At 44.5% G+C, this 27,935-nt stretch overlaps 10 protein-coding genes across 10 annotated transcripts; 5 read left to right on the top strand and 5 right to left on the bottom strand.

The window, feature by feature from the left end:
• Positions 1-214: 214 nt before the first annotated feature.
• L199_005349 (uncharacterized protein) lies at positions 215-6,272 on the bottom strand (the record flags this gene model as incomplete). Its single annotated transcript, XM_064891060.1, has 12 exons — positions 215-771; positions 842-925; positions 984-1,203; positions 1,328-1,755; positions 1,833-2,232; positions 2,300-2,473; positions 2,674-3,237; positions 3,311-3,454; positions 3,526-4,771; positions 4,828-4,987; positions 5,053-5,713; positions 5,799-6,272. The coding sequence occupies 12 exons, from the start codon at positions 6,270-6,272 to the stop codon at positions 215-217; spliced, it is 5,112 nt and encodes a 1,703-aa protein (XP_064747132.1).
• A 1,197-nt stretch (positions 6,273-7,469) lies between these two features.
• On the top strand, positions 7,470-11,813 carry L199_005348 (uncharacterized protein; the record flags this gene model as incomplete). The annotated part of the gene is made up of 6 exons (XM_064891059.1): positions 7,470-8,761; positions 8,818-10,616; positions 10,802-11,150; positions 11,254-11,448; positions 11,527-11,661; positions 11,735-11,813. 6 exons carry the CDS (start codon positions 7,470-7,472, stop codon positions 11,811-11,813), a joined length of 3,849 nt encoding a protein of 1,282 aa, XP_064747131.1.
• Positions 11,814-12,354: 541 nt separating this feature from the next.
• L199_005347 (uncharacterized protein) lies at positions 12,355-15,567 on the top strand (the record flags this gene model as incomplete). Its single annotated transcript, XM_064891058.1, has 9 exons — positions 12,355-12,497; positions 12,613-12,678; positions 12,779-13,042; positions 13,206-13,449; positions 13,557-13,763; positions 13,824-14,910; positions 14,972-15,097; positions 15,175-15,236; positions 15,316-15,567. 9 exons carry the CDS (start codon positions 12,355-12,357, stop codon positions 15,565-15,567), a joined length of 2,451 nt encoding a protein of 816 aa, XP_064747130.1.
• Positions 15,568-15,931: 364 nt separating this feature from the next.
• L199_005346 (uncharacterized protein) lies at positions 15,932-17,982 on the bottom strand (the record flags this gene model as incomplete). Its single annotated transcript, XM_064891057.1, has 6 exons — positions 15,932-16,369; positions 16,453-16,546; positions 16,621-16,697; positions 16,781-17,045; positions 17,140-17,835; positions 17,942-17,982. 6 exons carry the CDS (start codon positions 17,980-17,982, stop codon positions 15,932-15,934), a joined length of 1,611 nt encoding a protein of 536 aa, XP_064747129.1.
• Positions 17,983-18,341: 359 nt separating this feature from the next.
• L199_005345 (uncharacterized protein) lies at positions 18,342-21,142 on the top strand (the record flags this gene model as incomplete). Its single annotated transcript, XM_064891056.1, has 2 exons — positions 18,342-19,542; positions 19,662-21,142. The coding sequence occupies 2 exons, from the start codon at positions 18,342-18,344 to the stop codon at positions 21,140-21,142; spliced, it is 2,682 nt and encodes an 893-aa protein (XP_064747128.1).
• A 92-nt stretch (positions 21,143-21,234) lies between these two features.
• Positions 21,235-22,448, bottom strand: L199_005344 (uncharacterized protein; the record flags this gene model as incomplete). Its single annotated transcript, XM_064891055.1, has 5 exons — positions 21,235-21,544; positions 21,699-21,906; positions 21,998-22,068; positions 22,168-22,268; positions 22,317-22,448. The coding sequence occupies 5 exons, from the start codon at positions 22,446-22,448 to the stop codon at positions 21,235-21,237; spliced, it is 822 nt and encodes a 273-aa protein (XP_064747127.1).
• A 609-nt stretch (positions 22,449-23,057) lies between these two features.
• On the bottom strand, positions 23,058-24,212 carry L199_005343 (uncharacterized protein; the record flags this gene model as incomplete). Its single annotated transcript, XM_064891054.1, has 3 exons — positions 23,058-23,934; positions 24,013-24,066; positions 24,133-24,212. The coding sequence occupies 3 exons, from the start codon at positions 24,210-24,212 to the stop codon at positions 23,058-23,060; spliced, it is 1,011 nt and encodes a 336-aa protein (XP_064747126.1).
• A 1,468-nt stretch (positions 24,213-25,680) lies between these two features.
• Positions 25,681-25,981, top strand: L199_005342 (uncharacterized protein; the record flags this gene model as incomplete). Its single annotated transcript, XM_064891053.1, has 2 exons — positions 25,681-25,794; positions 25,865-25,981. The coding sequence occupies 2 exons, from the start codon at positions 25,681-25,683 to the stop codon at positions 25,979-25,981; spliced, it is 231 nt and encodes a 76-aa protein (XP_064747125.1).
• Positions 25,982-26,435: 454 nt separating this feature from the next.
• L199_005341 (uncharacterized protein) lies at positions 26,436-26,784 on the top strand (the record flags this gene model as incomplete). The annotated part of the gene is made up of 2 exons (XM_064891052.1): positions 26,436-26,507; positions 26,578-26,784. 2 exons carry the CDS (start codon positions 26,436-26,438, stop codon positions 26,782-26,784), a joined length of 279 nt encoding a protein of 92 aa, XP_064747124.1.
• A 167-nt stretch (positions 26,785-26,951) lies between these two features.
• L199_005340 (uncharacterized protein) lies at positions 26,952-27,587 on the bottom strand (the record flags this gene model as incomplete). Its single annotated transcript, XM_064891051.1, has 3 exons — positions 26,952-27,057; positions 27,146-27,231; positions 27,336-27,587. 3 exons carry the CDS (start codon positions 27,585-27,587, stop codon positions 26,952-26,954), a joined length of 444 nt encoding a protein of 147 aa, XP_064747123.1.
• Positions 27,588-27,935: the final 348 nt, after the last annotated feature.

Raw genomic sequence — 27,935 nt, 5'->3', positions numbered from 1 at the left:
AAAAAAATATCAGGTCAATCTCTGTTAACTCGTGAAAACAAAATATCGTATTGTAGTTTGTCGAAACAAGAAAGTATCATTGAAAAGAAAAAGAAAAAGTGCTACATAGTAATACAATCAAATCAAGCTGAACAGAAATCGTATCGTATTCAAGATAGAAACCAGACCCGGAAGATGGAATGTACAAAGAACATCCATTCATCCTGCCAAAACACTAATGTGATCCCCTTATACTATGTGCTTTCCCAGCCTGCGGTCCACTCATCCTCTGTGAACCACCTTGTCCCTGTACTCCCTGTTGTCCTTGGGGAGGAGGGAACTTTAGGAATTGCACATGACTATCATCACTCGTGAAGATAACTTGTTGTCTTGCAAAGCGCGATACCATCATTTGATGATTGGGCGGAGGAGGCATACCATATGGTCCAGCAGGTGGTGGACGGGGTCTACCAGCTTGAGCTTGAGCTTGAGGTGGGAAATATCCTTGTTGTTGTGGCTGTGGCTGTTGTGGATAATATCCTTGTTGTTGCGAATAAGGATTACTACTCTGAGGTGGTGGTGGTCTACCATATCCCCCGCCAGGACCAGGTGGGTACATCAATTGTCGATTAGGTTGGACAGGTACAGGAGCATTGACTCTTGATGGTGGTGTATCAGCGAATAAACACTGAATGTTGGATCCAGGTATGATCTGCACGAGATGTCCTGTTTCTACGTGATGCACTTCGATAAATGTCGGTTCGAATGCTATCACATATGGGTATTGTAATGCTGAACCAGAGCAAACGAGTCTTTAGTCAGATGTCAAACGTTGGGATGAGGTGTTGGCAAAATGACTTACCAAAAGCAGTAGGTAAACCTTCCCATACAATAGCCCATTTAGGTCTAGATCTCCAGCCATTCTTGTTAACATAGAAAGCGAATTCTGAAGGAGGTAATAATGTGTTAGCATTACCCCGCGGTAGGTGAATTACCACACTCACCATCATAACAAAGTAAGAAATCCTCTTCTATCCTATAAATAGCTATCGGTCTAACATTATCCCTCTTCAGGACGAAATCCAAACTTGCGTCTGAAGGATCCAGAAGACCTTGCATGTCGAGTGTTTCAAGGTCAACAATTTCGAATCCTTTCGTACATCCTACACATAATTTGGTTTTCAGGAAATGTACAGAGGAAGATTCGGTGGGGATGTAGAATTCCTATTTGTATTGCAAACGATTAGCATCGTGTGCATCAAGCCATTAAGCATGTCAAGCTGTGAGATGATAATTATGAGAAGAGTGAAGAAAGAACAAATTGACTCTGAAATGGAAAGACACTCACTTTGAATAATTTGAGAGCTTCATCCCGTCCATTCAATCTCTTCATAAACCCACCCGGAGCTTTCTTATTCCTTAACGATTGATCAATCGGCTCCATCACTTTGATTGTGGAAGACAATGTCGAAGATTTAACGATAGCAATTAAAGTTTTACCCAAACAAATTCCAGATTTTATAAAGCTCGTATGGCTCGAAATTCGTTTACCCCTCTTCAGAGCTGCATTGGCGTCATTTGGATCTAGGCAATCTAGAGGAAAAGTCGTAACGCATCGTTCGTGAAGGACAATTAATAGTTGAAATTCTTCGATGACATCGACTTGAGTTACATCCAGGAGATTGATAACTTTCACTGGATCACGTAGTTTGTCGTCTCGCAGGTTGGAGAAATACACTCCGTCGTCTGTACCGTAAATCATTCTGTGGCCCATGTCTAAAAGCAAGGGAATCAATCAGTGTACTGCTCTGATCTCATCACGCATGGTAAAAAAGAAAGAGGTAAACACTCACCATACGGACTGACACAGTTGACTTTCCTCAGTCCATTACCAGTAAACGTAGGTCCACCCTCGGTGATAGTCTCACTGACAAATACACAACTCCGTTCTCTCAAGATTGTTTGTTGCTTGTCTATCGATTCTAACCATTTCTTCCTTGACATATAGGTATCGACCCACAATTGCATCGAATATCCTTTCTTACCCAAATGAACCACCGTCAGGGAGAAACCATGTTTCGATTCTGGTTTAGGTGGGTTTGCCAATACAGCTTTGGAATTGTTGGTGTGGTTGGAAGACGATGCGTTGGATTGTCGAGGCATCAATTTGTTGGCTGCTCGAGATGCTGAGAGTTTGGATGAATTGTATGAGTCGTCTGGTGTTACCAGAACGAGTAATTCGAGAGGGATTGGCTATACCAAGAAATCGAGTCAGCTTACTCTAATATTGAGCTGATGACATGGATTACTATTCACTCACCCTTCGATATACTTTATACTGTTCACTTTTTTGGACCCATTTCGGTTTAACAAGTAAGAAAGCGTGGTCGAACAGGAAACCGATCAGATCTGCGATTTCTTCCCTGTTTCCACCTCGTCTCTTCAGCGGTCCTTTGTGGACAAGTTCACGGGATTTGTCTCGAAGTCGTAGATCCTATAGGGAGAGGGCTCAATCAGCTGCAATCCTCAGGTTCCTCCACGTTCCACATAAATCTCATTCAATCCGGCCTAGCGCCTCTACATCGGACCCATTGCTAGACCTTTCCACCCAAATCGACCATACACTCAAATCTAACTCCCTCAAAATACCAGCTTCATCTAAATTTCTGGACCACACCAGTAATCTCAACTCACGATATGTTCCCCTGGTCTAAATACCAAACTCTGCTCAATCTGCGCCAACTCAAATATATTCTCCGATTTCCCAGATTCTATATTCACTTTGGTCAAAAAGCCTCTAATCAACTTGATCACTTCTGGTAGAATTTTCTTATCAGAATGATCGTCAGGCGTATATTTCAGGACCGCTTCGAGGAGTAAAGGGTATCGACCAAGTCTAGTAGTGGGTTTTGTAAGGTAACCATTCAATTCCAACTTTCTTGATTCGGGTTTACGTTCAGTTTCATCAACGAATTTTTGGAATGCAGGATTAGATCCTTTCTCTTTTTCGAATTCGTATTTACCGAATAACTGATGTGAACCATATACCACAAACGGTTCAAACAATGGGACTCTCTCTAGAAACAAATCTCCAATCCCACTAACTACAGGTTCCTTCTTTTGTCTTTTTGTGAGCTTTTCAGCCAAAACGTGATTGACAGATAAGACATCATGGACGTTCCAGAATACTTGTCGGACAAAATCATCTCGTCGTTTTGGGTCGATAACGTCCGATGTACGAAGTGGTTTCACCCATGACTGAACAACATCAAATCAGTCAATCAGCTAGTGTAACTTGGAATGTGATGGGAGTGGGAGAGGTTAGACTCACATCTCGCAGGTACTCCAAATCTCTTACGAAATCTCTTTCAGTGTAGATAACCTCGTTGATAGCTTCCTGTCTCTTTTTCTCTTTATCATCTACACTATCTAAGATCTCTTGAGATACCGAGTGGATCCATAATGTGCCGGTTTCCTGTCACGTCGAGATTCCTCATACATCAGCAATGTTATACGCATAACAGATGGTTTAAAGCATCTACTCACCTTGACATCAACGATACTCTCCTGACTCAATTTCCCCGACAAACCAGGTTGAGGCTTCATATTCAACCTCTTCATCTGTTCTAGCCTCCTCGGACAGTTGATACTATAACACAACCTTTCTCTAGAACACGTAGGCGAATAACAATCAGTTAACAACGTGAACACTCCAACCGGTAAATCGTCTTCTGTATCACCCTCTTCAACTATTCCATTACCCGCTTGTTGGCCACCAAGCGGGGTATGTGACGGGACGTAATGATGTGATTTAGGTGAAGCCAGCGTAGTAGTCGAAGTAGCAGGTGTAGAGTGTGAATGAGAATTTGAAATATGTCCACCTTCAGATGTTGTAGTGTTCATCGAACCGTTATCGGAATTACCTTGACCACCTATAGGTGGTCTCGTCATCCCCCCAGACGCTCTGAAGTTGTTATTCGTACTCCTCACTGAAGAGGTCCTTCCTAATCCAGCATGTTCAGACATCGGACTATCCTGAACCGTCGCCGTACCTCCGTTAGGTGTGTTCATAAACGGAGCAGCCGTTAAGCGCTCTTTGAATTGATACACCTCGTGCGGATTATCCCTCAATCGATGATCGTACGTTACATCATGAAAGAATTTCTGAGCATCTAAAGCTCTACCAAGTAACAATGCTAAATTCCTATCGGGAGTTTTGATTATATCTGCTATGATCCCTACCGCCGTCCTACCATCAAAAGAATCTTTATATGTTATTCCATCTTTCACCAATTCAGATAAAGTCAATAGTTTTTTGAACGCTTCTGCAACTTGAGATAGTAAAGCGGGATAGATAGGTGGCATAGATTGCAGGATTGCTGCTCTAGCTGTCGAAGTACTTCGCGTCAAAGTACCAGATAACGATCGTTGAGAGGATAATGGAGTAGGGAAAGTGAATGAGGACGGAGGTGCGCCAACAGGATTCGACCGTCTTTGTGATCCACGTCCTATCGATTCAGATCTCATCGTTTTCACTACATCCTTTCTGGTTGTTGATGATCCCGAGAATGACGTTGCCCGACCATCAAAAGCAGTTGCTGAAGGTGCTGCTCCAGGAGGTAAAGGTGAATCGGTAGCTGGAAGTGGTAAAGATACAGTGGACTCCATAGATTTTCTTCCTGATAATCTCCTCTGCGCATGCGCAGCAAATCCTGAATCTGATCCTGTGGGTGTCGTAGGTGAACTGAGCGAATCTTGAATACCTGATGGTGGTTCAATTTGAGATAAAGGACTATAAATGCGAGTTAGTAAGGTTCACATACTTAGATCGAAGTGTGGTTGACTTACGCCATATACGTCCTTCCTGCGGTAGTAGTATAAACACTACTTGCGATAGACGAGTCTGAAGCCATCCTCTGATGCATCGATACGCGAGAATTACTGGAAAATGACCCTTGACGTTGTTCAGCTTTGGGCGGTATGGGAGGGGGTTGTGATATAGTTTGAGCTGTTCAAATCCGTCAGCACCACCACATACCAGAATCAAACCAATCACAGTAAGATTCTACCCACGGAAATAATCCTGATTGGTATGACTTCCTGCACTTGACGATAAACCGAAATCATCCAAGAAACCTTTCTGAGGTGAAGTTTCAAAAGCCAATTTGCCCAATGCTTGACCTATATAATCCGGTGTCGTCGAACCACTTCTATCATTCTCATCTATTGCCGAACCTGCTAATCCCCTTGGCGGTGGTGAACGAGAATGAGAAGATGAAATGGGAGGAGTGGGTTTATGGAACGATGTAGTAGATGCTGAAATAGGTAATCTTGACCCAGACGATGTACTCGACATGAAAGAGGTTACAGATTCCGTTTTCGGATTGGGTATAGGTGGGACAGAAGGGGCAGGAGAAGCTGTTGATCTAGGTGGGAACACTGCTGATGCCGGTGATGACACACTGCCATTGCCATTACTGTAGCTTTGAGATGCCTGATACGCCTGAGCGGGGGTCAGACCTTGCGGTTGTCGCAATGACCCTGGACCACTTGGTATACGATTGGTAGGTTGAGGAGCAGGGAATGTAGCTGCTGAAGGGTTGGAAGGTAGACGAGTGGTTCTTGGCGGTGGTGGAGAGACACTATCTGGATTAGGTGAATAATAAGATGCGGATGATTGTGTTGAATAGGTGGAAGGTGCCAATGACGCTCTTCGATCAGGTAGATCACCAACCTATCATAACAGACGAATTATTTAGTCAGATGTATGTATCTGTGTTTATCTTAAAGAGTTAAAGGATTGATCTGACCGTACTTACCGGTACACCATATGCACTGGGAGCATAACCTTGACTGACCTTCCTGTTACCACCAGGATAATTCCCATTCAGACTATTGTTGTCATATGACGGTCTGTTGTAGATCCCTCCTCCTGTCCCTCCATCATTCTGTGTAGGTTGGTAGGTATGCTGAGGGGGGAAATGCTGTCTGGGTGGTGGTGCAGCACTGTAAGAAGTGCCGGGTGGGAAGCTTGGTTGAGCGGGGTTCAGATATGTTGAAGAGGATGATGGTGTATTGCTATATGAAGGGTACTGATATCCTCCTGTTGTTGAGGGAGGTCCGGGATGTAGTCCAGATTGGGGTTGCTGAGGATTGGGTCCTAAGTGATGTCCTCCTGCAGGTCTACCAAAGATGTTCTCGAATACTTCGTTCCTCTGATTAGCGGTTGGAGGTGCACCCCTGGTACTACCTTGTCCTTGTGCTGGTCTGGATCTCGGTCCAGAGGGAGGCATCTTACTGTCGCTGAGTTGAGAAGGATGGGATACGGTTGATATTTACTGTGATTCGTCGCGAAATGTCGTTAAAGTGCTATGGCTGATTACAGTGTGTTTATGCCGACATGAGTGCGCGATGTTCTTTGACTTGTGCTAGGTTGTGTTGTGTTCTGTACCGTGCTAGTCGAGTTTGGTAGTGGATATATGATCTGTAACAGGTAGATGGATGAGTTATGGATTGGATGGATGTTATTGGGGTACGTGCATATGTTACTCTAACTACTACTGTGTTCAGGGTCAACAATCCCTTTGTGGCGTTTCATCCACCTTATCAATCCTCATATTCCAGTTATTCATGCATCATCATATCAACATCTTTCAGCATCCCACTCTTGTTGCTCAAGATCATCGAATCGATGATCGACCAAGTTCGCACCTTATCGATTCCCGATATGAACTGTATTCTTTCTCGGCTTACGACGGTGATTCATTCATGTAGAAGAGAAGATGGGGAAAAATCCATTTCTGTTTGACGTCGGTCATCGGCGCCACGCGACGCGTCGTGAGGATGGGATGAGGGAGTATGCAATCAATCTCTGCTCAGATGGCCTTGGCAAATACGATGGTTGACAGCATGACGGCGATTCCCAGATGTAGTGGATGTGCATGAAGTGACGCTGACGATGCTAGGCAAGCTGACGGTGATTGAGCAGTCGCTCTTGCGAAGTCTCATTGCCGCATATGATCCGACAGGACGTTGCTTGGGTGGGAGGATTGAACGACTAAAAGGGTTGCTTGAATAAGATCAACCTCGTGTCGTTGATGGTAATTTAAATCCGGAGATGCCAGAGAGTTGTGGTCATGGACATGCCATCCATGTCAATGGTCAATGACAAGTCATTTGTGCATGTGTGTCAAAGGGCACCGTAGCATACAATCACTGGTCACAAGCATACAACATAGCATAGCATAGCATATCATATCATATCACATCACATCGCAGAGACAGCAGTCGAAGGTCTACCTTGTACCTTGTCATGATATGTGAGTTGTCAGATATGGGCAGTCGTCATACCATTCGAGTCAAGCTTGACTGAATCAACCTGAATTTTATAGAACTACCAAGTCTTGTTTTCATTTCTTCTCTAATACCGGTACAATACAATCCATCTCAATCTCTTGCGACGCATACACATATGAGTAAGATATCGCAAGATGTCAGATCAGCGATACTCCATTTCCCGACCGCTTTCACCACCTATGCCATCTTACGAACCTCTATCAGCCAATTCGACCAGCTCGACCTCTACCTCTACAGTCAATGCTTACCCTCGTCAACCCGTTAAGAGGGAATCTTGGAGACCTGGTCAAGCGTCTTCTTCGTCTACCGGTCAAGGAGTGAATATACCTACTGTACATGCAGCAAATACAAGCAATGCGAATAGATGGCAAAATCCATCTGCAGGACCATCAGGAATGTACAGTAGAGATACCGAAGGATCCAGGTCACCTGTGTCCAAAAGGGATATCAGTCCCTCAAGTTCAAGAGGGTATGATAATAGTAATAGAGCAAGATCGGAGTATAATGAGGATGCAGATAGGGATAGGGATAGGGATAACAGAGGTTGGAAGAGGGATAACAACAATAATAATAGGAAAAGAAAGAATTTCGATGGTAATGATGGGAATTTCAATAATAATAACAATTACGGTCAAGGCCAAGGACATGGTAATAACAATGGTCCAGGAGGAGGAGGAGGAGGAGAGGAAAGAAGCTGGGCAGCATGGAATCAGAAAGTCCAAAATACCACTAATCGTCAAGATGACTTAGATCGTAATAATGATCGCGATCGTAATCGTGACAGGGGAAGGGATAGAGGTTGGAGGAGAGATGTGGATCGTGATCGGGATCGAGATCGTAGAAGAGATGATAGAGATAGGGATAGAGATCGAAGGAGATCAGGTGGTAAAGATGATTCGAACTCCAACAACGATGGAGGAGGTGATGGTAGATCATGGGCAGCATGGAAAGCCAAGGTGGACACTACAGAGAGAGGAAGAGAGGTAGTGAATACAATTGATCAAAGACGGAATACCAATCTGGATTTGGAAACTGTTAAGAAAGAAGGGTTTTGGACGAATAGTCGGTATGATAACCACCAACATCAGCATCAGCAGAGGAATAGGAATTTTCAAAGAAGGGATAGTCCCGATTATGGCAATGGTGGTGGACCTAGCTCGAATAGGAGAAATGGAAGGGAATCACCTGATTACGCTACGGGACAGAGGGGAAGAAGAGATAGTCCAGATTACGGTACAGGCGGCAGAGCAAAGTCTCCTGATAATACCGATCCGGAGAGGCGTCCGCTTGCAAGCAGATCACGAAATCGGAGAGATAGTCCAGATTATGGTGAGCCTCGAGTTGGTGGTAGAGCAAGTGAGCCGGGAGTCGGAAGAGGCGCGAGAGATAGTCCTGATTATGGTGTTGGAGGGAAATCTCGGGAGAGGTTAGTCCGTCTCGATAAAACTTTTGTACAGTACCGATGTTGAATCTCTGGTATAGATCACGTCAGACTTCACCTGAACCTAACGAACGTAAACGCGCACCGTCCTCACCTCGAGCCAATGAACCCAAGAGACCAAGAGATCGGTCTCCGTCCGGCTCCCGTCGAGGCTCACCTTCACCGCCTCCAATCAACCGATGGGGCAGGCATGGCCGTCAGTCACCCGAACGTCGGGCTAGAAGTCCACCCTCTGGACCAAGGGGTCAATCGCAAACTACTCCCGTCAGCAGAAGACAGCCCCTGGCTCCTCAGGGTGATATGTTCGTTTCTGGAGGTAACAGTCGGCCATCATGGGGTGAAAGGCATGAAGTTCCCCCTCAAAGAAGATGGGGTAGAGATGAGAGGATGGATGTTGATGAGCCCCCGAGAGGATCAGCTGCTCAGGCTGATCCCAGCAATGGATACACCAGACAAGGTGAAGGCTACAGTTATGACGCTTACCGTCCAACTCATGGCCAACGTCCATTCCCTCCTGTACAAGAACCTGCCTTTGCACAAACCCAACACCCTCCATTCCCTTCCTCTTCTCAGCCTCCGCTACAACAATCGCCTTATAACGCTAAACCCCCACCACCTCCCTCGGAAACACTCAATTACGGATCGCCGCCTACCCGTTCGACCAATATACTCCAACCGTTTCTACAACCTCCATCTCAAGAACCTCTTATCAGCGAAAATCCAAATCCTGCTATCCCTGCTCCACCTCCAGCTGCCAGCGGTCCAATCAAAATAGCCGTCAATGCTAGTCCTAAGAAAGGCTGGAAATCCATCTCACCTTCTAAAACTATACAAAACCTATTCGAAGCACCAACTTCACCCTCGCATAATTCCCGCTCACCAAGCAAAGGTTCAACCACCAGTTTATCCCCGACTAGACGGTACTCCGATAATCCCTCATCGGCAGTAGCACCTTACATCCAAGCTGCTTTTAGCTCATGGTATGGTCAAGGTATGAGTCCGCCCATCGAAAGTTTCTTGATACATTATTTCGGGAGGGAACCTAGTGATTTTGAATTGAATCAAATTGAGCTGCTCTTACGCAACAAGCAAAGTCAAAATCAACTTGGTGCAGTAAGATCTAAAGATGATGATGTGAGAGAAAGAGATGTTTCACCGGATCAATCGAGGTATACTCGGGGCAGAGGTCAAGATCAGCCAGTGTGGAGGGACGAAAGGAATAACAACAGTAAAGATGATAATAGGTTTACTCGTCAGAGGGATGATGAGATGGATAGGAATGGTGATCATCGATATGCGCCTTATGGAAGGGAGAGGGAGACGAACAGGAGGTTATCGAACAGTAATGGAGGTGTGAATGATATACCCGTCATTCAGAGTAGGTGGACACCTAACAAACCGACTACTTCTACCGTATCTACAGCAACGCACGGACCTATCGACACTACGATCACAAATGGTACAGTCAATAACGCACGGACCTCGACCTTGTCAATTCCCTCGTCCTTACCACAACCTCAATCTGATCAACCTTCCCCAGTTATACAAGCTCAAACATCGGAATCTTCCGGCGAGAATATACTATCCACATCCGAACCTTCCTTCGTGCCCACCACATCAGGCGAGATGTACGTCCTTGTCTCTCACGTGGGGGAAGGAACCTACGGGAAAGTGTATAAAGCGCGTAACACCGATACTGGCCGGATGGTCGCCTTGAAGAAAATCAGATTGGAAGGTGAAAAAGATGGGTTCCCCGTAACTGCCATGAGGGAGATCAAGTTGCTCCAGGGTGTTAGACAGGAGAATGTGGTGAGGTTGTTGGAGATTATGGTTTCGAAAGGTGAGTTCTGATTGAATGGTTGGGGAGGAAATGTTCTCAGGGGAGGAAAGGGGGTGGGTTATATGGAGGAAGATTGTACCCCTTCTTCATGCGCGTTCAGAAGGGAGAAGGAAATGCTTTCAAGTTGCAGATATCTGGATCATCACAGATCGAAAGATATACTGATATCGGTTTTTACTTGTTAGGAAACGTTCATATGGTATTCGAATATATGGAACACGACTTGACCGGTCTCCTTTCCCATCGGACACTCAGATTCTCCCAAGCCAATATCAAATCATTAAATCATCAAATGTTAAATGGTTTATCGTACTTACATTCCAAGTCAATCTTACATCGAGATATGAAAGGATCGAATATCCTATTGAATTCGAAAGGTGAATTGAAATTGGCGGATTTCGGATTAGCAAGATTGTACTCCAAGAAACATCTGGATGATTATACCAACAGAGTTATTACGCTCTGGTATAGGTCTCCTGAGCTCTTGATGGGGGAGACGGTATACAAGAGTGAGGTGGATATGTGGTCTGCTGGGTGAGTGTCAGGACATTGTTGTATATCATCTCATCGATGGAGTGATAAATTACTTTGCTTTATGAATGCTGAGCACAAGTTAATTTCTCATTTACTTGCACAGCTGTATTGTATTGGAGATATTCACAACGAAACCGATATTTCAAGGATCAGATGAGATCAACCAACTGGAAGTGATATATAGTATAATGGGTACACCAAAGGAATCACAATGGCCTGGTGTGAAAGAATTACCATGGTACGAATTGGTGAAACCGAAGGAGGCTATCGAATCGAAATTCAGGACGGCTTTTGAGAAGTGAGTTGATCACCCCAAGCTTGTCCATTCAGGTTCATATAGAGGGAAGCTAATCCATTGATGAATTGCTTCGTGAAGATGGTTATCTCCCGCTGCTTTGGAACTTGTCGAGGGTCTTTTACACTTCGATCCATCTAAAAGACTCTCAGCGAAAGATGCTATGAAGACTCCTTATTTCATAAACGAACAACCTCCTATGGAAATGCCTACCCAGTGAGTCGACCTTCCGCGATAAATACAGTAACTGTCACTGATGGAGTTGGATTTTTTTGTTGTATGGTTGTAGATTGGATAATATTGGAGAACATCATGAGATGAGTGCCAAGCAGGATAGACAGAGGAGAAGACAGATGGAGGGTAGGTGAGGTAGATGATTGTGATTTATGTCACTTCAAGGCAGCGATTTGATGATAACATGTGGTTAGGAGAGTGAAGTTATTCCATATCATCTGTTATGTCAGTGTATGAAGTTACATATTGTTCACTGTTGTCTGATCCAGTGGATGAATGTGGTAATATTATGCTGTTTGGTATTACTTACTATATGAAATCACCTCCACCGGTTATCTCCACTCCGTGATGGTTCGGCATCGTCGTCTGGCTCTCGGCTCTCGATCCTCTCAACTTTGTATACTTTGTATTGTTGTCATTGTTATCAAGAGACTACGACTGTATCCATCATACTCCCAAGCTAAGAGCTAACTAACTCTCAACGCAGATAGGGGAGCCGGCTTCCTGCAGTAATAACACCCTGAGCCACACTTCCCCGCACCATCATCGACAAGACCAAAGATCGAAATTCAACTTCCTTTGGCCTACCGTATCGATCGGACTTCATTCGCAATTCGACGCAGTCTACCTATGACAGCGATATAAGAAAATTTGATTGAGACAGATCCAATCGCAATGCCCAGACATATACTGCAACCCCTACCAAAAGCTTTCAAACCTACGCCCTCATCTTCCTCAAGATATCAACGACATGATGAGAATATGTGGGAGACACTGGATAGGGTCCAGGTTCTGGGTGAGACTGATGGGCATAGGGGGTGAGTCGTTTTGGACTATCTTGATCATTGATCTTCCCTGTGTTCTCATCATGTGGCATAGAAGAACAGCAGATTTAGAAGAGACCACTGATTCACTCCATTGATGTGAACATAGATGTGTGAATGCCCTATCGTGGTCGGATGACGGGACGACGTTATTATCTGGATCAGACGACAAAAGGTGAGCTGAAAGTCTTCTTGAGATACTACAAGTTCAGCTTCTGCGACCATTCATATTATTTAGTAGTTATAGCCAAGCTGATATACTTGTGGTTTTACAGAATATGTATCTGGCAACCTGACCCTCACCCATCTTCCTCCTCCTCCTCCTTTTCTTCTTCATCGTACTCGCCCCATCCATTGAAGCTGTCCGATACGATTTCGACGGGTCATCGAGCGAATATCTTCTCAGCAAAGTTTTTACCGAACACATCTACACCTACGATCGTGAGTTGTGCGGGTGATAGGGATGTTAGGGTGTTTGAAGTTGAGAGGTTAGTAAGGGACACGGCGACGGGGGAGCTGAAAGGTGAAAGAGGTGATGGGTGAGTGCTCTTCTCTGGATACAGAGACTGTATTCCTATCATTTTTCAATTTGAGGGATACCTGGTGGTTATCATTGGACGTCCCCTCATTTTGACTTTTCCCATAGCAGTTATGTCACTTCCACAGGACGGATGCTGACAGATAATTTAATGATCTATACAGCGTAACAATCCTGAAATGTCATAAAGATCGAACCAAACGAATAGCTACCGAAAACTCGCCATACTTATTCCTAACGGTTTCAGAGGATGGTACAGTCCGACAACACGATTTACGTAGACCACATACATGTAGATCACAATGTCCCGAACCGCTCTTCTACGCTCCGAAGGGTGTGGATCTGTATAGTCTAAGTATTAGTACGGTCACTCCTCATATCTTTGCGGTAGCTGGTAGAACGGATTGTGTGAGTGATAATTTCGATTATACGTTCTATCTCTTGAAATGATAGTTTCGATCTTGATTATGTACTTGAACAGGTGATGTAAGCTAATTTCAGTGAATTTATTATAGGCATTCATATGCGATCGAAGGATGTTACCTCGTCAAACTCCCTCTTGGGGTCCGAACATACGTTCATCAGGTCAAGTTCACTGTGTGCGTAAATTGGGATTGCCAAATGATGAATGGGATAAAGTCGCGCCTAATAATGGGAATCGCTTGTTTGGTGAGGAAAGACATATTACCTGTGTCAAGATGAGTCCACAGAATGCAGATGAAGTGAGTTGTCTGCTATATTTGTTGCAGCTGCAGAGAAGCTAATCAATATACCGGCTGTAGGTAGCAGTATCGTTCGCAAAGCATTCTACCTCGTTATTCTCCATATATGATTCTCCTCCTTCAACTTCGATCAGGAATGGCTCTTCAAGTGTTATTCCGCCTAATGAGGGAAGTAGGAAAGGGTCAAAGTCACCTACTTCCCCGACAAAGATCAAGAGGAAATCGAAATCACCCTCAATTCCAGCTTCACCCAGTCGACGATCGCCTCGATCACCCCCACCTGACCCACCTGCGCCGTACATACTTGCAGATGACATTCCGCCTCGACCGACATATTCTCCGAAGATTGCGATAGATGACGGAGATGAGGACGAGATCTGTGGTGGATCCAGTCCGTCTCTGGGAAAGAGAAGACAGTCCGATAGGGATAGTATACTTCAAAATAGTGGTGTACCGAGCATTAGGCAGAGGATGATAGATCAAAATCATCATGCGGAACAAAGCGCTTCACGGGAAATCACTTTGGGCGAACAGAATCACGTCGATGATGAAGCCGGAAGGAACGTTGAAGAAAGGACGTCTACAGATGCTGTGAGTCGAGCCGAAGAAGGGCAATCTAGAGGTCAAACTAGAGTGGGGCCTCCTACACCTCCACGGGCCTATACAGCAGCAGATTTTCTGAGGGATGAAAATCAGGAAGAGAATGACAATATGGAAGATAGGTTTGACCCGGGTGGTGAGCTATCACGTCTCGCATCTACGCAGCAAAGCCGAGCTGACTACATTATGACAGAAGCCTCTTTGTCGGATATGGAAGATCTGGCATTGGACATATTAGACAGGGAAGGGATGTTGGATGTTGAGACTGATGAAGATCAAGACGAAGATGATGAAGACGATGCTTTGGACGAATTTGACGAAGATGAGGATGAGGAGGACGATATGGACCTCGATGCAGAGGATGAAGAAGAAGAAGATGAAGTTGAAATTGATCAAGATTTCATGGATATGGATCCTGATATAGATATATTAGGATTTGGAGGATCGAACGCATCGAGATTAGAAACTAAAGCTTTCGATCATGTCGATACGATTTATCCAAGAAAGAGCTTCAAAGGAGCTAGGAATGTCGAGACTGTAAAAGATTGTATGTCATCCCTACTCTGTTTCTTTCAATTAAGCCTCTGGCTGATATGCTGTGTATTTAGGTAACTTCCTAGGTATTCGAGCTGATAAAATTTGCTCGGGAAGTGATGATGGAAATTTCTTTGTCTGGGATAAAGATTCGGGAAGGTTGGAAGGCATTTGGGAAGGTGATGGATCGGTTGTCAATGGTATGTTATAATTGCAGATCATGTTTCAGCTGTTTTTGTCTTTCCAGGATCTTATAGCTGATACTGCCTGGTGCCAGTCATGGAACAACACCCTACCTTACCTTTGGTGGCTGTCAGTGGGATTGATAATACTGTCAAGGTAGGTATCCTCACTCACAATGATATGTCTCTTCATCTCATGTATATCGTCTGGAGAGGTTGACATTCTGTATTTTTAGATGTTCGCACCTACCCATATGCCCATCTCCCCCTCTTTCTCACGTATGCACCTCGCTCAAAACATCATCGAACGTAATACCCGGTTACCCCGGTTCTTACCTGGAGGTTCATTTGAGAGAGCCACCTTGTTACAGTTTTTAGCTAGTCGAGGGATTAGAGTGAGGGCTGAACCTGCATCGCACATGAATGGCGTTGATGGCGAGGAGGGAAATGAGGATGATGAAGGTGTGGAAGGGTGTGCTACTCAATGAGTAAGCAGTGCCCTCAACGAAAATAGCGAAAGAACAGCGAAATACAATCCGGACGGGAAGGTAGACTGGTAATTAGTGGACGAGATGATCATCTGGTTGTACTCAAGTAACGTGTTGTGAATGATATGTTGTCGTGAACTTACAAATGTGCAGATGTGGTGGTAGATATGATGTATCCGGTGTTTTAAGAAGAATATGTAGCATCATATGCACTGTGCGAAAAGTAATGTATGAAATGTATATATGGACAATGAATTTTTACAAGAAACAAGAAACAAGTCATAATGTACCATGATGAATCTCCCTACACCATCACTATCACCGAAATATACCTCTCCTTATCATTGAACTGACAGATACACTTTTACCTAATCCTAACTGTATTCTTGGTCCTACCCATTCCCCCATCATTGATCATCCCACCTTCATCACCTTTATCTTTCTTACTCTGTTTGACTTCCCATATTTTCCAGAATTTCAGATTCTCATCCCCTGCACCTGTACAAACCGTCGTCCCATCTGGACTCAAACTACTACAGATAATCCTCGAATCGTGAGCCGGGACTTCCCATATCTTCTCCAACGAGGGGTAACTCCAAAGCGTTATGGTGTTATCTGGATATCCGTGTGTTCCCAAAATCTCTTTTGAATGAGGTGAAAATGTGAGAGAGGTTACTTGAGTCGTGGTGGCCAAAGAGGAAGTACGAGCTCCAGTTGATGTTGACCAGAAATGAATATGTTTGTCGGCTGTTCCTCCACCTGATGCTAGCAAGGATGATTGCCAGGGACACCATGCCAAGGCCTGGGGAAATGCCGATCAGCTAGCTCTCGAATCGCCGCAATAAAGTAGCTGAGATGAGTCAAAAATAGGATCATAAAGCTCACCTTCACTGCTGCAGTATGATTCCTTTTGGTCCACTTGGCTACTCCACGAGGTACACCTTCGCCAGTCTGTAGGACAGAAGCACCGATACGACCACTGCGAGCAACGTAAAAAGAGTAAGTAGGCTGATGACACCTCGATCGAAGCGTTCAGCTACGCTTTTCACTCACTCCCAGCAATTGACAACATTATCGTTACCTCCCGAAGCAAGGAATTGACCATCCGATCTCCAAGTCAGACCACATACCTGACAACGTTGAGCATAAAATCAGCCCTGACTTCCTTTCTAGCGCGAGATGCTCCAATTGTAGTTGTGAGTGATGTACTCACCTCAGCATTATGTCCAATCAGCTCCATAACCTTATGCTTCGCAACTCTGACATCATGATGGTGAATACTTCCATCTCTACAACCTGAACTCAAGACGTGACCATGCCATGATAACGAAGGGATACGAGCAGAGTGTCCACCCATCACACGCATTTTCTTGCCTTCTTCCACGTCCCATACTTCCACTTCACCCGCGTCGGTACCTACAGCAAGGTACGCTCCGTCGTTGGACCATGAAACTGCGGTCACCTTTGGCCGATCCTCGCTGCAAGTTTAATTCGTAAAATCAGCTCACCCTTGACTAAGCTACAGGCGATGTGATGACCAGAACATTGAGCAAGATAAGGTACATAACTTACCTCTCATCACCGCCACCTAACGCGTTGACCGTCCCGCTCTCAGCATCCCATACGTATCCTGTATCTCCCAATCCAATGGCAACTCTATTCGAACAGGACCAATCGATCAAATTCAAATAATAATCATCTTCGAAGCCCGGCGCGTCCAATACCCTCTCTGGCACATAGGGCGGTGCACGTTTCTTATTTCCTTCTTTACCAGCTGCGTTGGTCCCTGTACCGCGGTTGGCTGATGACGACGAATGCAGGAGATAGTTTCGTTGCGCGTCGAGGTGGGAAGTAGCGTGTGATGCGGGAGGAGGAGCGGATCGGAATGATAAGATCCTTCGGTTGTTCTGAGGTACACCCAAAGTAGCTGAAAGAGAAGATGTAGTGTGGTCCATTGATAATGAGCCTGATCGATCCATTGATGTATCGGGAGAATGTCCGTCCAGAGCCAAGGTAGGTAATGTGCTCGATGAATGGGAGTGGGCTGCGATGGAAGATGGTCTCGAAGGAACAAATCTATCTAATTCCCTCCTGTTGGCAGTCTCCTTAGAATCTTTCCTTTCCATGTGTAGATAATCCATAGAGTTTCCTCGGGAAGATATGTCCATACGACCCATACCTTCCCTCAGGGTTGCGATGGACTCCTCAGCGGGGGACATACGCCCTTTCTTGGGTGAGTTGGTGAACTTTGATAAGAACGGGTTTGAGCTGAGACGGGAATAGGTCAGCTTACTTCGTAGATGTGAGGAGGGCGAGAGAGTCTTGGAGTCGCACCAGGTCTCAAGAGCAAGGCGAGGGGAGCCACGGTACTTACACATCTCCAGGGAGGTTGGAAGCGCCTGTGTCAGACAACATGTTGAGGTTGATTGTTGAGGTGTATCTTGTGTGAAAGGAAGTTCAGCTGTGGGGACAGGGGTGAGAATGAGCGAGAAGTTAATGTGTGCTACAGTTAGAGTCGGTTGATCAAATGCAGAGAAGACAAGGTAGGTCAAGCGGTTGGGAGATCAAGGTTGAATGACGAGAATAGGATGGCTTTGGGCTTTTGTTTGTGTTCGGAGCCAGGGTCAGATTCAGATCACAGAAAAGCATTCGCGTGGATGCATTACGTAATAGGGGACTCTATAAATTAGATCGAATTACCTCGGATAGATAACTTTGCAATTTGACATTGCGATCTTGCTCCATGTAGCGTCGCTGACTGCCATAGACATTGCATGTCAGCTCTACGACCTATGGCAGCTGCTGGTCCAGGACCGCAGACATGGCTGTATCGCCTTAGCTTGGGCACCAATGCGACAACTCATCTTCGTCCCCCGTTACTTCGACCGTTGCACACTACTGCCCCCGCACCTGCTTACAAGCGGAGTCGAAATGTCAAGCCCAAACCCAATGTCACCAGACCACCGCCATCGTCGAAGCCGAAAGGCCTTTCAACAACTGAGCAGGCTGCAAAACCTGTCGCTCATGATCCCACTTCCCCCTTGACATCTCGTGGCGATGCGATCTTGTTAGGGGTACCACCGGACTATCCCATCGAAGCCAATATCAATCGACTTATCTCGCACCTTCAGAACTCCCAATTAGATCAATCGATCGCGGAATGGGCTCAACTGTGGGACCTTCGCTGTATACACCGTCTGGCACCATGGCACTTCGAAGTTATATCCAATAGTATCCGTCAAATCCTGTTCGGCAAGAATTACCCTCATCTGGGTAAAATGGCATTATACGAAGCTGCCAAATATGGGCATCTGAAGAATATGGTCATTGAATCTGCATCTAGAGGATATGCATTGGGGTTATATGGATTTATGTTGAAGTTGATCGGAACTGGTAGACCTAAAGATGTGGTCGACGCGTATGAGAGGTGTAAAGAGCATATGAGGGAGATTCAAGGTAAAAAGAAAGAAGATTTGTTTTCTTGGGATAGGATAAAAAGGTTAAATGCGAGATTAGAAGATCCATCTGCTCGCCCCATTGGCAATCAGAACAAAGTCAATGTGGGATTAAAGCATCTTCTGATGGCTAATATAGCTGCGCATACTTTAATGGATACGTTAGATGATAAAGTTTTATTCTCAATGTTGGATTCTCACATAGATCTCAGACCAACATCGACATTCGATTTCAAACCTATCGATAGAGCTTTGAAAGCTTCCAAAGCCCCATCACAAGTTCACAAGAGATTCAGAGCGAATGTGGATAAATTGGTCCTTTCCTTGATGTGTTACCATCCTAATGCTTTGGTGGCAAGGATCATCACGCTGGGAACTAGAAAATCAGATACCAAGCTGGATAGATTGTATGATAGGGTATTGGAAGCTTCTATTGGTCCCGATGCTTATCTGAAACCCAGAGAATTGGATGATTTCAGTCTGGTCTTTAGGAATATACCGATTCCCCCTGTTATATGGTGTGAGTGCTTTTTGGATCTATTTGATCTCAACTCCTTTGCTTTACACCAGAACATGCCTTTCGGATCGCAACTGTATCTGATTAGTCTATTCAGTACTGATTCATTCGTTCTTTTACAGTGCAATTCATGAAAACGTTTGAATGGAAAGGTGACGTCGACCGAATCATCAAGATGATCGATGTCGACCTACCTGAAAGAGGCCTAGAACCCAATGGTGACTTCCTTTCTTCCGCAATGCTGTACATGGCGATCCTGTCCCAGCGTGTTGGTCAGCCTTCTGCTGTGAGATCAAAAGCTAGAGCATGGGTAGATGAATATTGGCGTCGACTCACTACCCAAAACTGGCATGTTGAAGATCAACCTTTTTCAAGGCGAATACGAACGTTGAGTATCTTATCATTCGACGAACCCAATTTACGAAATGAGATTAAAAGCTTGTATAAAGCTGCCAAAGAAGGTCATCTGGGTAGCATACATTCTAGGACTCGAGCGGCTTTTGTTGAATTTTTCATGAAGCACGGAACACTCAATCAAGCTTGGCAAATATTCCAGACCTTTCCCATGGACACCACTAGACCTGAAGATAATTCCGATATAGCTTTTGCAGTTTTCATTCGAAGACTCGCTTTAGGTCCATGGCCTGTTGAAGACAAGTTAAAGATGTATAAGAAAGTAACCAAATTATTCATCGATAGTGGTATACCTCTTCGACCCCATGTGTTAGGACCATTATTATCGGTCCAACTCCAAGTTTTAAACTTACCCATGAAGACCATAGTGGACCTTACTTTAAATGCTACGACTGATGCCGAGGCTCCCGATCCAGGTATACAAAGATGGACCAAAGTTTTATATGGGATGATAACCAAGTGGACACATACAGCTTCACCTACCTTATTGGAAATTCAAGCTGGTCTGTATATATTGGAAAAAGCAAGTGAGAGGAAACTGTATGGAGTGACTAGATCGAGATTGGTACAAATGTGGATGTCATTCCTTGGGCCTATAGCTAAATCTACTTATACGAGTGCGGAACAAAGACAGGAATATATTGATTTAGCGTTGGATCTCTTCCCTGATGGAGGGAAAGCGAATGTATCGATTAGTATGTGGATGGAAATTATTACTCATTCGTTCAATCGACATGATGGTGCTGGATTTGGAGAAGGCCATAGAAGATGGAAAGAATTGGGACAAATTAGGATGGTACAGGCTATTTGGTATAGCAAGATGTTGGACTTATTGATCAAACATGATAAGATTGATTGGGCCTTGGATCTAGTCAAGGATGCTTGGAATAAGAAACATATAAAGAAGACTGATGGATTTTATCTCAGAGCTAAAGCCTATGGGTTGATCAATAAATCGAATTTGGATATGGAGTTGGAGATGGAGCAGAATAGGTTGATGGATGATCAAGATGGTCAAGTGAAGAGATGGAAAGTACCGATTGCATTTGTGGAAGATTACGAGGATGAAATGTACCTTGAAGCAGAAGAGCAAAGCTCGATTGATGAAGAGGATGTAATAGATGAGGAAGATGCGGGGTTCCAGGATGAAGAGGACATAGACACTGAGGGAGAAATAAATAGGTCGTGAGTTCTGATCGATAATAATCATATCTGCCAATTTCAGCATACATTACTGTAATTGTGTTTGCGTTATGCATATTATTGTATTCAAATATAACATTACGCTGTCTCACTCCTCTTATTCATACTTTGACTCCTTTGGTGTGACTTACTATTACTTCCCTTACTTCCACTCCGAGGTTTATGATTACGCTTATCTTCCCTCTTCCTACCACTTTCTCTCGTTTTCTCTTCCCTACGCCATGGCCATAGACTGTAAACACCATGAATGGCTTTCTCAGCAAGACCCCTCTCAGGTTCAGGTTCCAAAACGGGTCTGTCCAATTCCGCAAAGTCATGTCGCTTGTACATCCCATCTAGTTCTGCAAAAATACACCATAAGATGGAAAAGACAAAGGCAACTGTGCCGCTAAGGGTATCGCATGGAGAGCAAGGTCAGTAGGATGTTTAACAGTACTGTGGATTTTTCTATAAGAGCAGAATACGATGGTGTAATGAATGGGGATTCCGATCAACCTCAGACTGTTATATCTGTCGTATGTCAAATCTGAAGCAGTACTTACAGCCAAAACACATCTATCTTTTCGACCTCTTTCACACCCTCCTTAATCTCTAGGGCATGAGCTACACACAGATCGGCCATGAAGATGATACAAGTGAAGAACGGTGCGAAGAGGGGTATTAACGTTGAGTACCTCTTTGAAAATACAGATTGGGGAAACGAGAATAGAACGTAGGATAAAATCCAATTCACGGAGAATATTGCTGTTACTGTTGTGAAGAAATGGGTAAAACCATGTTCAGCCAAGACGTCTACGACGTGTTTGATGTATGGTTTTTTCCTGACACAGAATGAACTTACTAGCTAAATGTAATCGCAACACTTGTTGTATCGGAGTATAATAACCAGGGGGAGATTGGCCTGTCTGACATCTGTAGGTAGAAGATCATTACGACATTGATTTTTGTCAATTTGTAAGATTCATCTTTAAAGGCGATACAAGATCCGGTGTTGTTGATCAGACCACTCACTTCTCACCAAGTTTGCATGTCCCAAGCCCACCTAGATTCCAAATCTCACCATCTCCTCCTACAGTCCCATTTACATTCACCCCGCTGGCAGTCTGAATGGACTAAGATTGCGACTCGTTATATTCCACCCTCAACCAGAAGAATCCCACTTTGGGTCCTGATACTCCTGACAATACCAAAAAGACAATTGTTATTAGAGCAAAGAAGTGGGCGGCTATACTCGTTTGAATCTTGAAGAGACGTGAGGGGCTTGAAGGGAAACATCTTGAGTAGAAGGACATGTTTGACGATTTCGATGAATCAGTATATATCGTTTTGACACTTTACTAGTCCGGGTCGTTATGGCAGTCCGTTGTCTATGTTGTATTTAAAACTATCGTCTGATCTTGCTTCCGCTGGCGAGATGATTTTCAATGAGTGAAGCGATTTATCTAGCTTCGAAAGCTTGTTGACGGTATGTGGTTATAATCAAGTTTTGCTGGGTCAACAAAGCCAAATCCGCGCTATAAAGGATTAATGACCAAAGCGGATGGACCAAAGGAAGTGAAAGGATATACCTTGCTGAAACCGCATACGAAATCGATACATTCAAGTTTAGGAAAGAAGGTGAATACAGTAGAGTTATCTGGCTTTTGGATGTCTACCCGGGAATATTCAGGCAAAGCTCATATGTGATGCATTACTCACTCTGAGCAGTCTCTATAATTCTTTTCTGGTACTCTAGATCTATCCCTAGTTGTAATAGTCCGATAGCTTTGCTATTGTCAATGTACAACCAGCGATCAAGCGTGTCCCGACAGAATCCATGCAGATCTATACCTATTCCATCATCCGTGAATTGTTCTAAATCCAACCACCGGTTGTCTGCTGTTGAAATCTACACCTTCCTTCTAATTGGCATAGGTCTTCCTCCATTCATCTAGCAAGTCTAGCGTCACCGCACTTCCTCCACAAACTACCAACACAACCCTTGAATCTTTTTTCAACCCTTCTATATGATTTTTCAACTTCCCTTCGTAGGCGATAGACAGAGTCGCTCCGCAAGCAGGTTCCACAATCATATTTTCTTCGCTTGCGAATCTCAACAATGCCTGTACAGCCTGTTGATCGCTTACTACAACACTCTTCACTAAACCTCTATTCTCATGGGCGTAATCGAAAGCTTGTTGGCACACTTTGATAGCTCCCAAGGAAGTCGCGATGGAAGTGATTCCCCCCAAGCTGGAATTTTCACCTTTTTCTAAAGAAGCATTTAGACTTTCTGCACCTTTCGTTTCAACAGCTATAACCTTTGTTTTTCTTTTCTTCTGGTTGAGAATACCTTGCATTATACCTGCGAACAACCCTCCTCCACCTACACAACAAACTACTCCATCCGCTTCGACTTGCTCTAGACCGTCAATGTGAGACAGTTGGGTTTCCCATTCTGGTACCAAGGTAGCGGCGCCATCCCAGACATTCGGATGATCAAAGGGAGGAACGTAAACTCCTCCAGGATCTTTAGATAATATATCATTACGGAGATGTTGATCGGCATGAAACCATGTTTCTCCATATTGAAGTACGTCCGCTCCTGCAATTTTCAATTTCTCAATCATGAATTGCTTTGTCGATAGGGGAACTACCACAGTAGCTTTGTATCCCAAGGTAGAACATGCTGTTACACATGCTAAGCCTGCATTACCGCCTGACGAAATGTAGAAATGAGGTTGAGAGGATGGATTGGGAGTGGATTGGATTGATTGGACAATGAAATTTCCGATTCCTCTATAAAACGCAACAACAACGCAATACAGGTTGATGAGTCATGGGAAGCAGTATAACGATGTCAGAGATTGAACATACCGAGATTTGAATGATTTACTGGGCTGGAGGTTCTCTAGTTTCAAGAAGACCCGACTGTATCATTGATCGTCTCAGCCGATTGATGAAGCGAAGCAAGTGAAGAGAGAAGGAGATACGTACCAGCCATTGATCTTGGACAAAGCTGCTGACTCAAGTAAGGGAGTCTCTATCCACGGTCTTTGAGGTGTGGTCTCTGGCATGTTGTGTCTTTGACCTTCTCGATCTTGATAGTCACGAGTAGTTTGAACGACTTCCGAGCACGATGCGTCTGAGATATCTACAGTAGTGGTGTATCGAAGATGAGCAGATGATGACATGAAGAAGTGATTACTCGAGTGAGACTAGACCTTTCTATCGGATTTCGGCTAAACCGATAAACTGTCAATGGACGCATGTGAGTGGGGGACAATGCCCGACGGGGATAATTCCTTGTAGCTTCAGCCTACTCATTGATGCGGCCCATGGTACACATGCATGGTATATATACTCGCTTATGAAAGTAAAACATTACAAATATCGTCCATCACAGAATATCACAGTATCCTACCCTCTTGTTCGTGATCGTAGATTGGACGTTCGTCAGTAGGTGTTCCTGATAACCGATACATACAGATATGTAGGCTACATGTTGCATGTCATGGCGTTGTTGTCATGCATCGAAGACAATGACCCACTTACTCTGATGGTGGGGCCGCACAATGGTGTACTGTGCGGGACATGAAAGACAAGGGAAATGCTGCACTGCCCATGGCTCGCAATGTCATTGGACCCTCCTTTACATCTTGGCAGCGCATTGCTATCGGTTCTATGGTCAGTATCAAGAGTTGAGTTGCGATCAGTATCATACACTACTGGAGCGACCAGTCTGTCCCTTCTAGCGACTTTGGTTTTGGTTAATATTACTTAGGCAGTTTCCGGTCAATCTCTTGTTCATTGACATATTATTTTCACTACCGATCATCAATAGCGAGGAATACAGTACATAGGCAATTTAGCATATTGTCGTCGCATATGACATCACATAACAATCATATACACACTTCTACTAGACGTTTTGGCCTTTGGAACGGACTATCAGGTGTACTTATAGTTTACATCAGGGAAACCATTTATCTCGGTACCAATTCTTACCTTTGTGTTCGTTGACGCCGCTGGACACTTACTACTGTACTACTTGGAGTTGGATTTGTTGGTATCTCATATGGTCAAGATAGGAATATTCGGAGCAGACTCTCAGGGCGTCTATAAATGATGTGATCAGTTTTGCATGCAAGTCTCTGATATGAGTTTGCTGTGAAGAGTAGCCATACAAGAGAATGTCTTGTACGTGAACCACTTGTCACGAAGAAAACTCACTATCACGCGTTCTTCTGGCTTCCTGCTGACGGATAGAAGACACACAACTTAAACGCCTTGATTCCCCCACTTACAGCGACACGCTTGTGCAAAGCGTTCCAGGCGAACTAGCGAAGCCTTCTTTCTCGGCTAAATAGGAGATTGATATTCGCCTATGATGGTCATACATGGAACCCTCGAAAACAGCGTCCAGAAATATACATATAAAGGCGCTCATGAACGGCAAGAGATGTGTTTTTGCTTACAACACTGACCCATCAACCAGACTTTTCACCCCCCTAGTGCTCCACTCAGGACAGAATTCGACTCATAATGCCCCTCAAACAAGAACCAGTATTTGAGCCTTGGTCTCTTCCTCCCTCCATGAATGCTAGCTCTACCTCAGGATCTACTCAATCAACAGATACCAACACGGGTGGCACCTCAGTAAGCTGTCAACTTGATGTATCACTCCGACGTGAAGGAAGATTACTGATAGGTTTTGTGCGATGTTCAGAGCTCTCAAAGTGGTGGGTCATACGTTCCTTCTGGGGGATCTCAGACTCAAACTCAACAAGGACCACAATCTCCTGCGTCGACATTCGAGTGGCCAAGAGAATCTGGAGGTTGTTAAGACAATTTTGGTGCCAAGAGAATTTTGTATCACGCCTGAGTTCAGGATCGATATTTAACGATTGATATGATCAGTACAGTATGAGTGACCAGCGATAAAGGAGCAGTATGCAGAGCCTGTAAGAAGTGATGTTGAGATGTTGTGTGTACATGAAATACACTATTGTCTTGACTCTCTGATGGTATTGGAGATCACAGAGCAGGGCTGTAACACTCTGTGGGTCATTTGTGTTGAGTCATCTCACCACTTCCCTTCATCGGCACAATAAGACTCAAGAAGTCCTTTTGGTGTGAGAAGATACTCCGCCGACATGAAACCTGCACATCGGACTTCCATCAATGACAATACATTGGCTACAAGATGGACGGCGCCGTACTTTGCCACCCATCTTTGCCTTCTTCCCTCCTTCTACTCAACATCACAAAGCTTGTTAAGCTAATCATTATTCAGCAGGATGAGCGAGCAATCAAGCAATAGAACCAGCACTACTTCCTCATATAATGGTGCATCAGGGGGAACATCAAGTGTAAGTCTGACAAAAACTTGAGCGCGGGCCCACCGGAGTCAGAAGCTAATCTATCTTGAATGGGTAACAGGACACTGGTACCTCACAGACAACTACTAATACAGGGGGTGGGAGTACCGAAAGTAGTGGATTGCCTGAAGATTGGGAGGAACTCAGAAGGGACAAGATTGAACTTGAGGCCGCCCAATTTGGATCGAGTCAAAGTAGCGTTAAGCCTACAAGATTATTGTTTGACTTATGTTCTTCGTGTGCAAGAGTGTTCGGAGTTTCAAATTAAAATTCTTGTGAATGACAGATGAGCAAAGGTCAGATCGATACATGATTGTCCTTTCTGACCGATTTTGTTGTAATATTACCATATTCCACATATTCCGTATGCCATACACTGTCTACCAACCTGAGGTCCAAGCAGTCTTCCTCGATTGAAGGGGTAAGCTGATTGACTTAACAAGTATCAGGCTCGTCATCACCTGGTACCAGATTCAACTTAGGTCCATAAGCTCTTTGTTCAGGTAGAGGGAATCCTTCAGAATCCCAAACGATGAATCGGCTATACCAGTCACATGCAGATGTCAGTATCTCTAATGATGTTGCAAACTGAAAAAGATATATGTTCAGTCGGAGGAGGACAAACTCACAAGCTAGCTTCGGGTTTCCAACATTTAGCGGGGGCGAAGTAGAAATCGTAATGATCATAAACTTCATTTTGGAATACGAAGTTTAGCTGTAGATGTACGTGGAGCCCATCGTCAGCGGGATCGCCATACATCACTACTCACCCAATCTCAACTCCCCGAGAAAAAGGGATGGAAGCGATGCTGTACTTACCAAAAGATCATCACCACCATTATATTCCTCCACCCAAGCTAAGGTATATTTTCCCGAATCACTTCCTTCCCAGCTCATCGAGATGCTATCTCCACCTACCAGTTGATCAGGCCATGAGGAGGTGAAATGGACGTCGGATTGACGTTTCTCGAGACTCTCATATTTCGCTGGGGAGATCTGAGCGGATGGGAGGGCTTGAACAAGATTCAAGAAGAGGAGAATGGATGAGATGATTGATAGTGTGAAGAACATATTGTTCGATTATCAACAGGAGGTTGAGCTGTGGTAGAGTTGACTGTGGGATGAAGGAGGGTCGATGAGTCTGTCAAGTGGTCAGGAATGTGAAATTATATATCTGTTCTCTATTAGTCTATAAGATCTCGCTCCATGTCAAAAACAGAAACACGACCGAAAGGCGATGTCAGTCACTTAGCTCCATACACTGCACACGGCACACCGCCCTCTCCCTCTCAAGCCTGCACAGAGAGTTTAGGTCCGCACAAATATTCCTCCTATATATCCCCTGGCATGACATCCATGAGCACAGCCTCTGATCATGGACTAAAAGAGCATTTGATCCGTTCTGAATCGCACGAGACG

The sequence above is a fragment of the Kwoniella botswanensis genome, chromosome 1, assembly GCF_036426115.1.
Source record: "Kwoniella botswanensis chromosome 1, complete sequence".
In the NCBI taxonomy this organism is placed as follows: Eukaryota; Fungi; Basidiomycota; class Tremellomycetes; order Tremellales; family Cryptococcaceae; genus Kwoniella; species Kwoniella botswanensis.
Note: the sequence above shows the minus strand (reverse complement) of the source record. Positions and strands in the feature narration are given on the sequence as shown.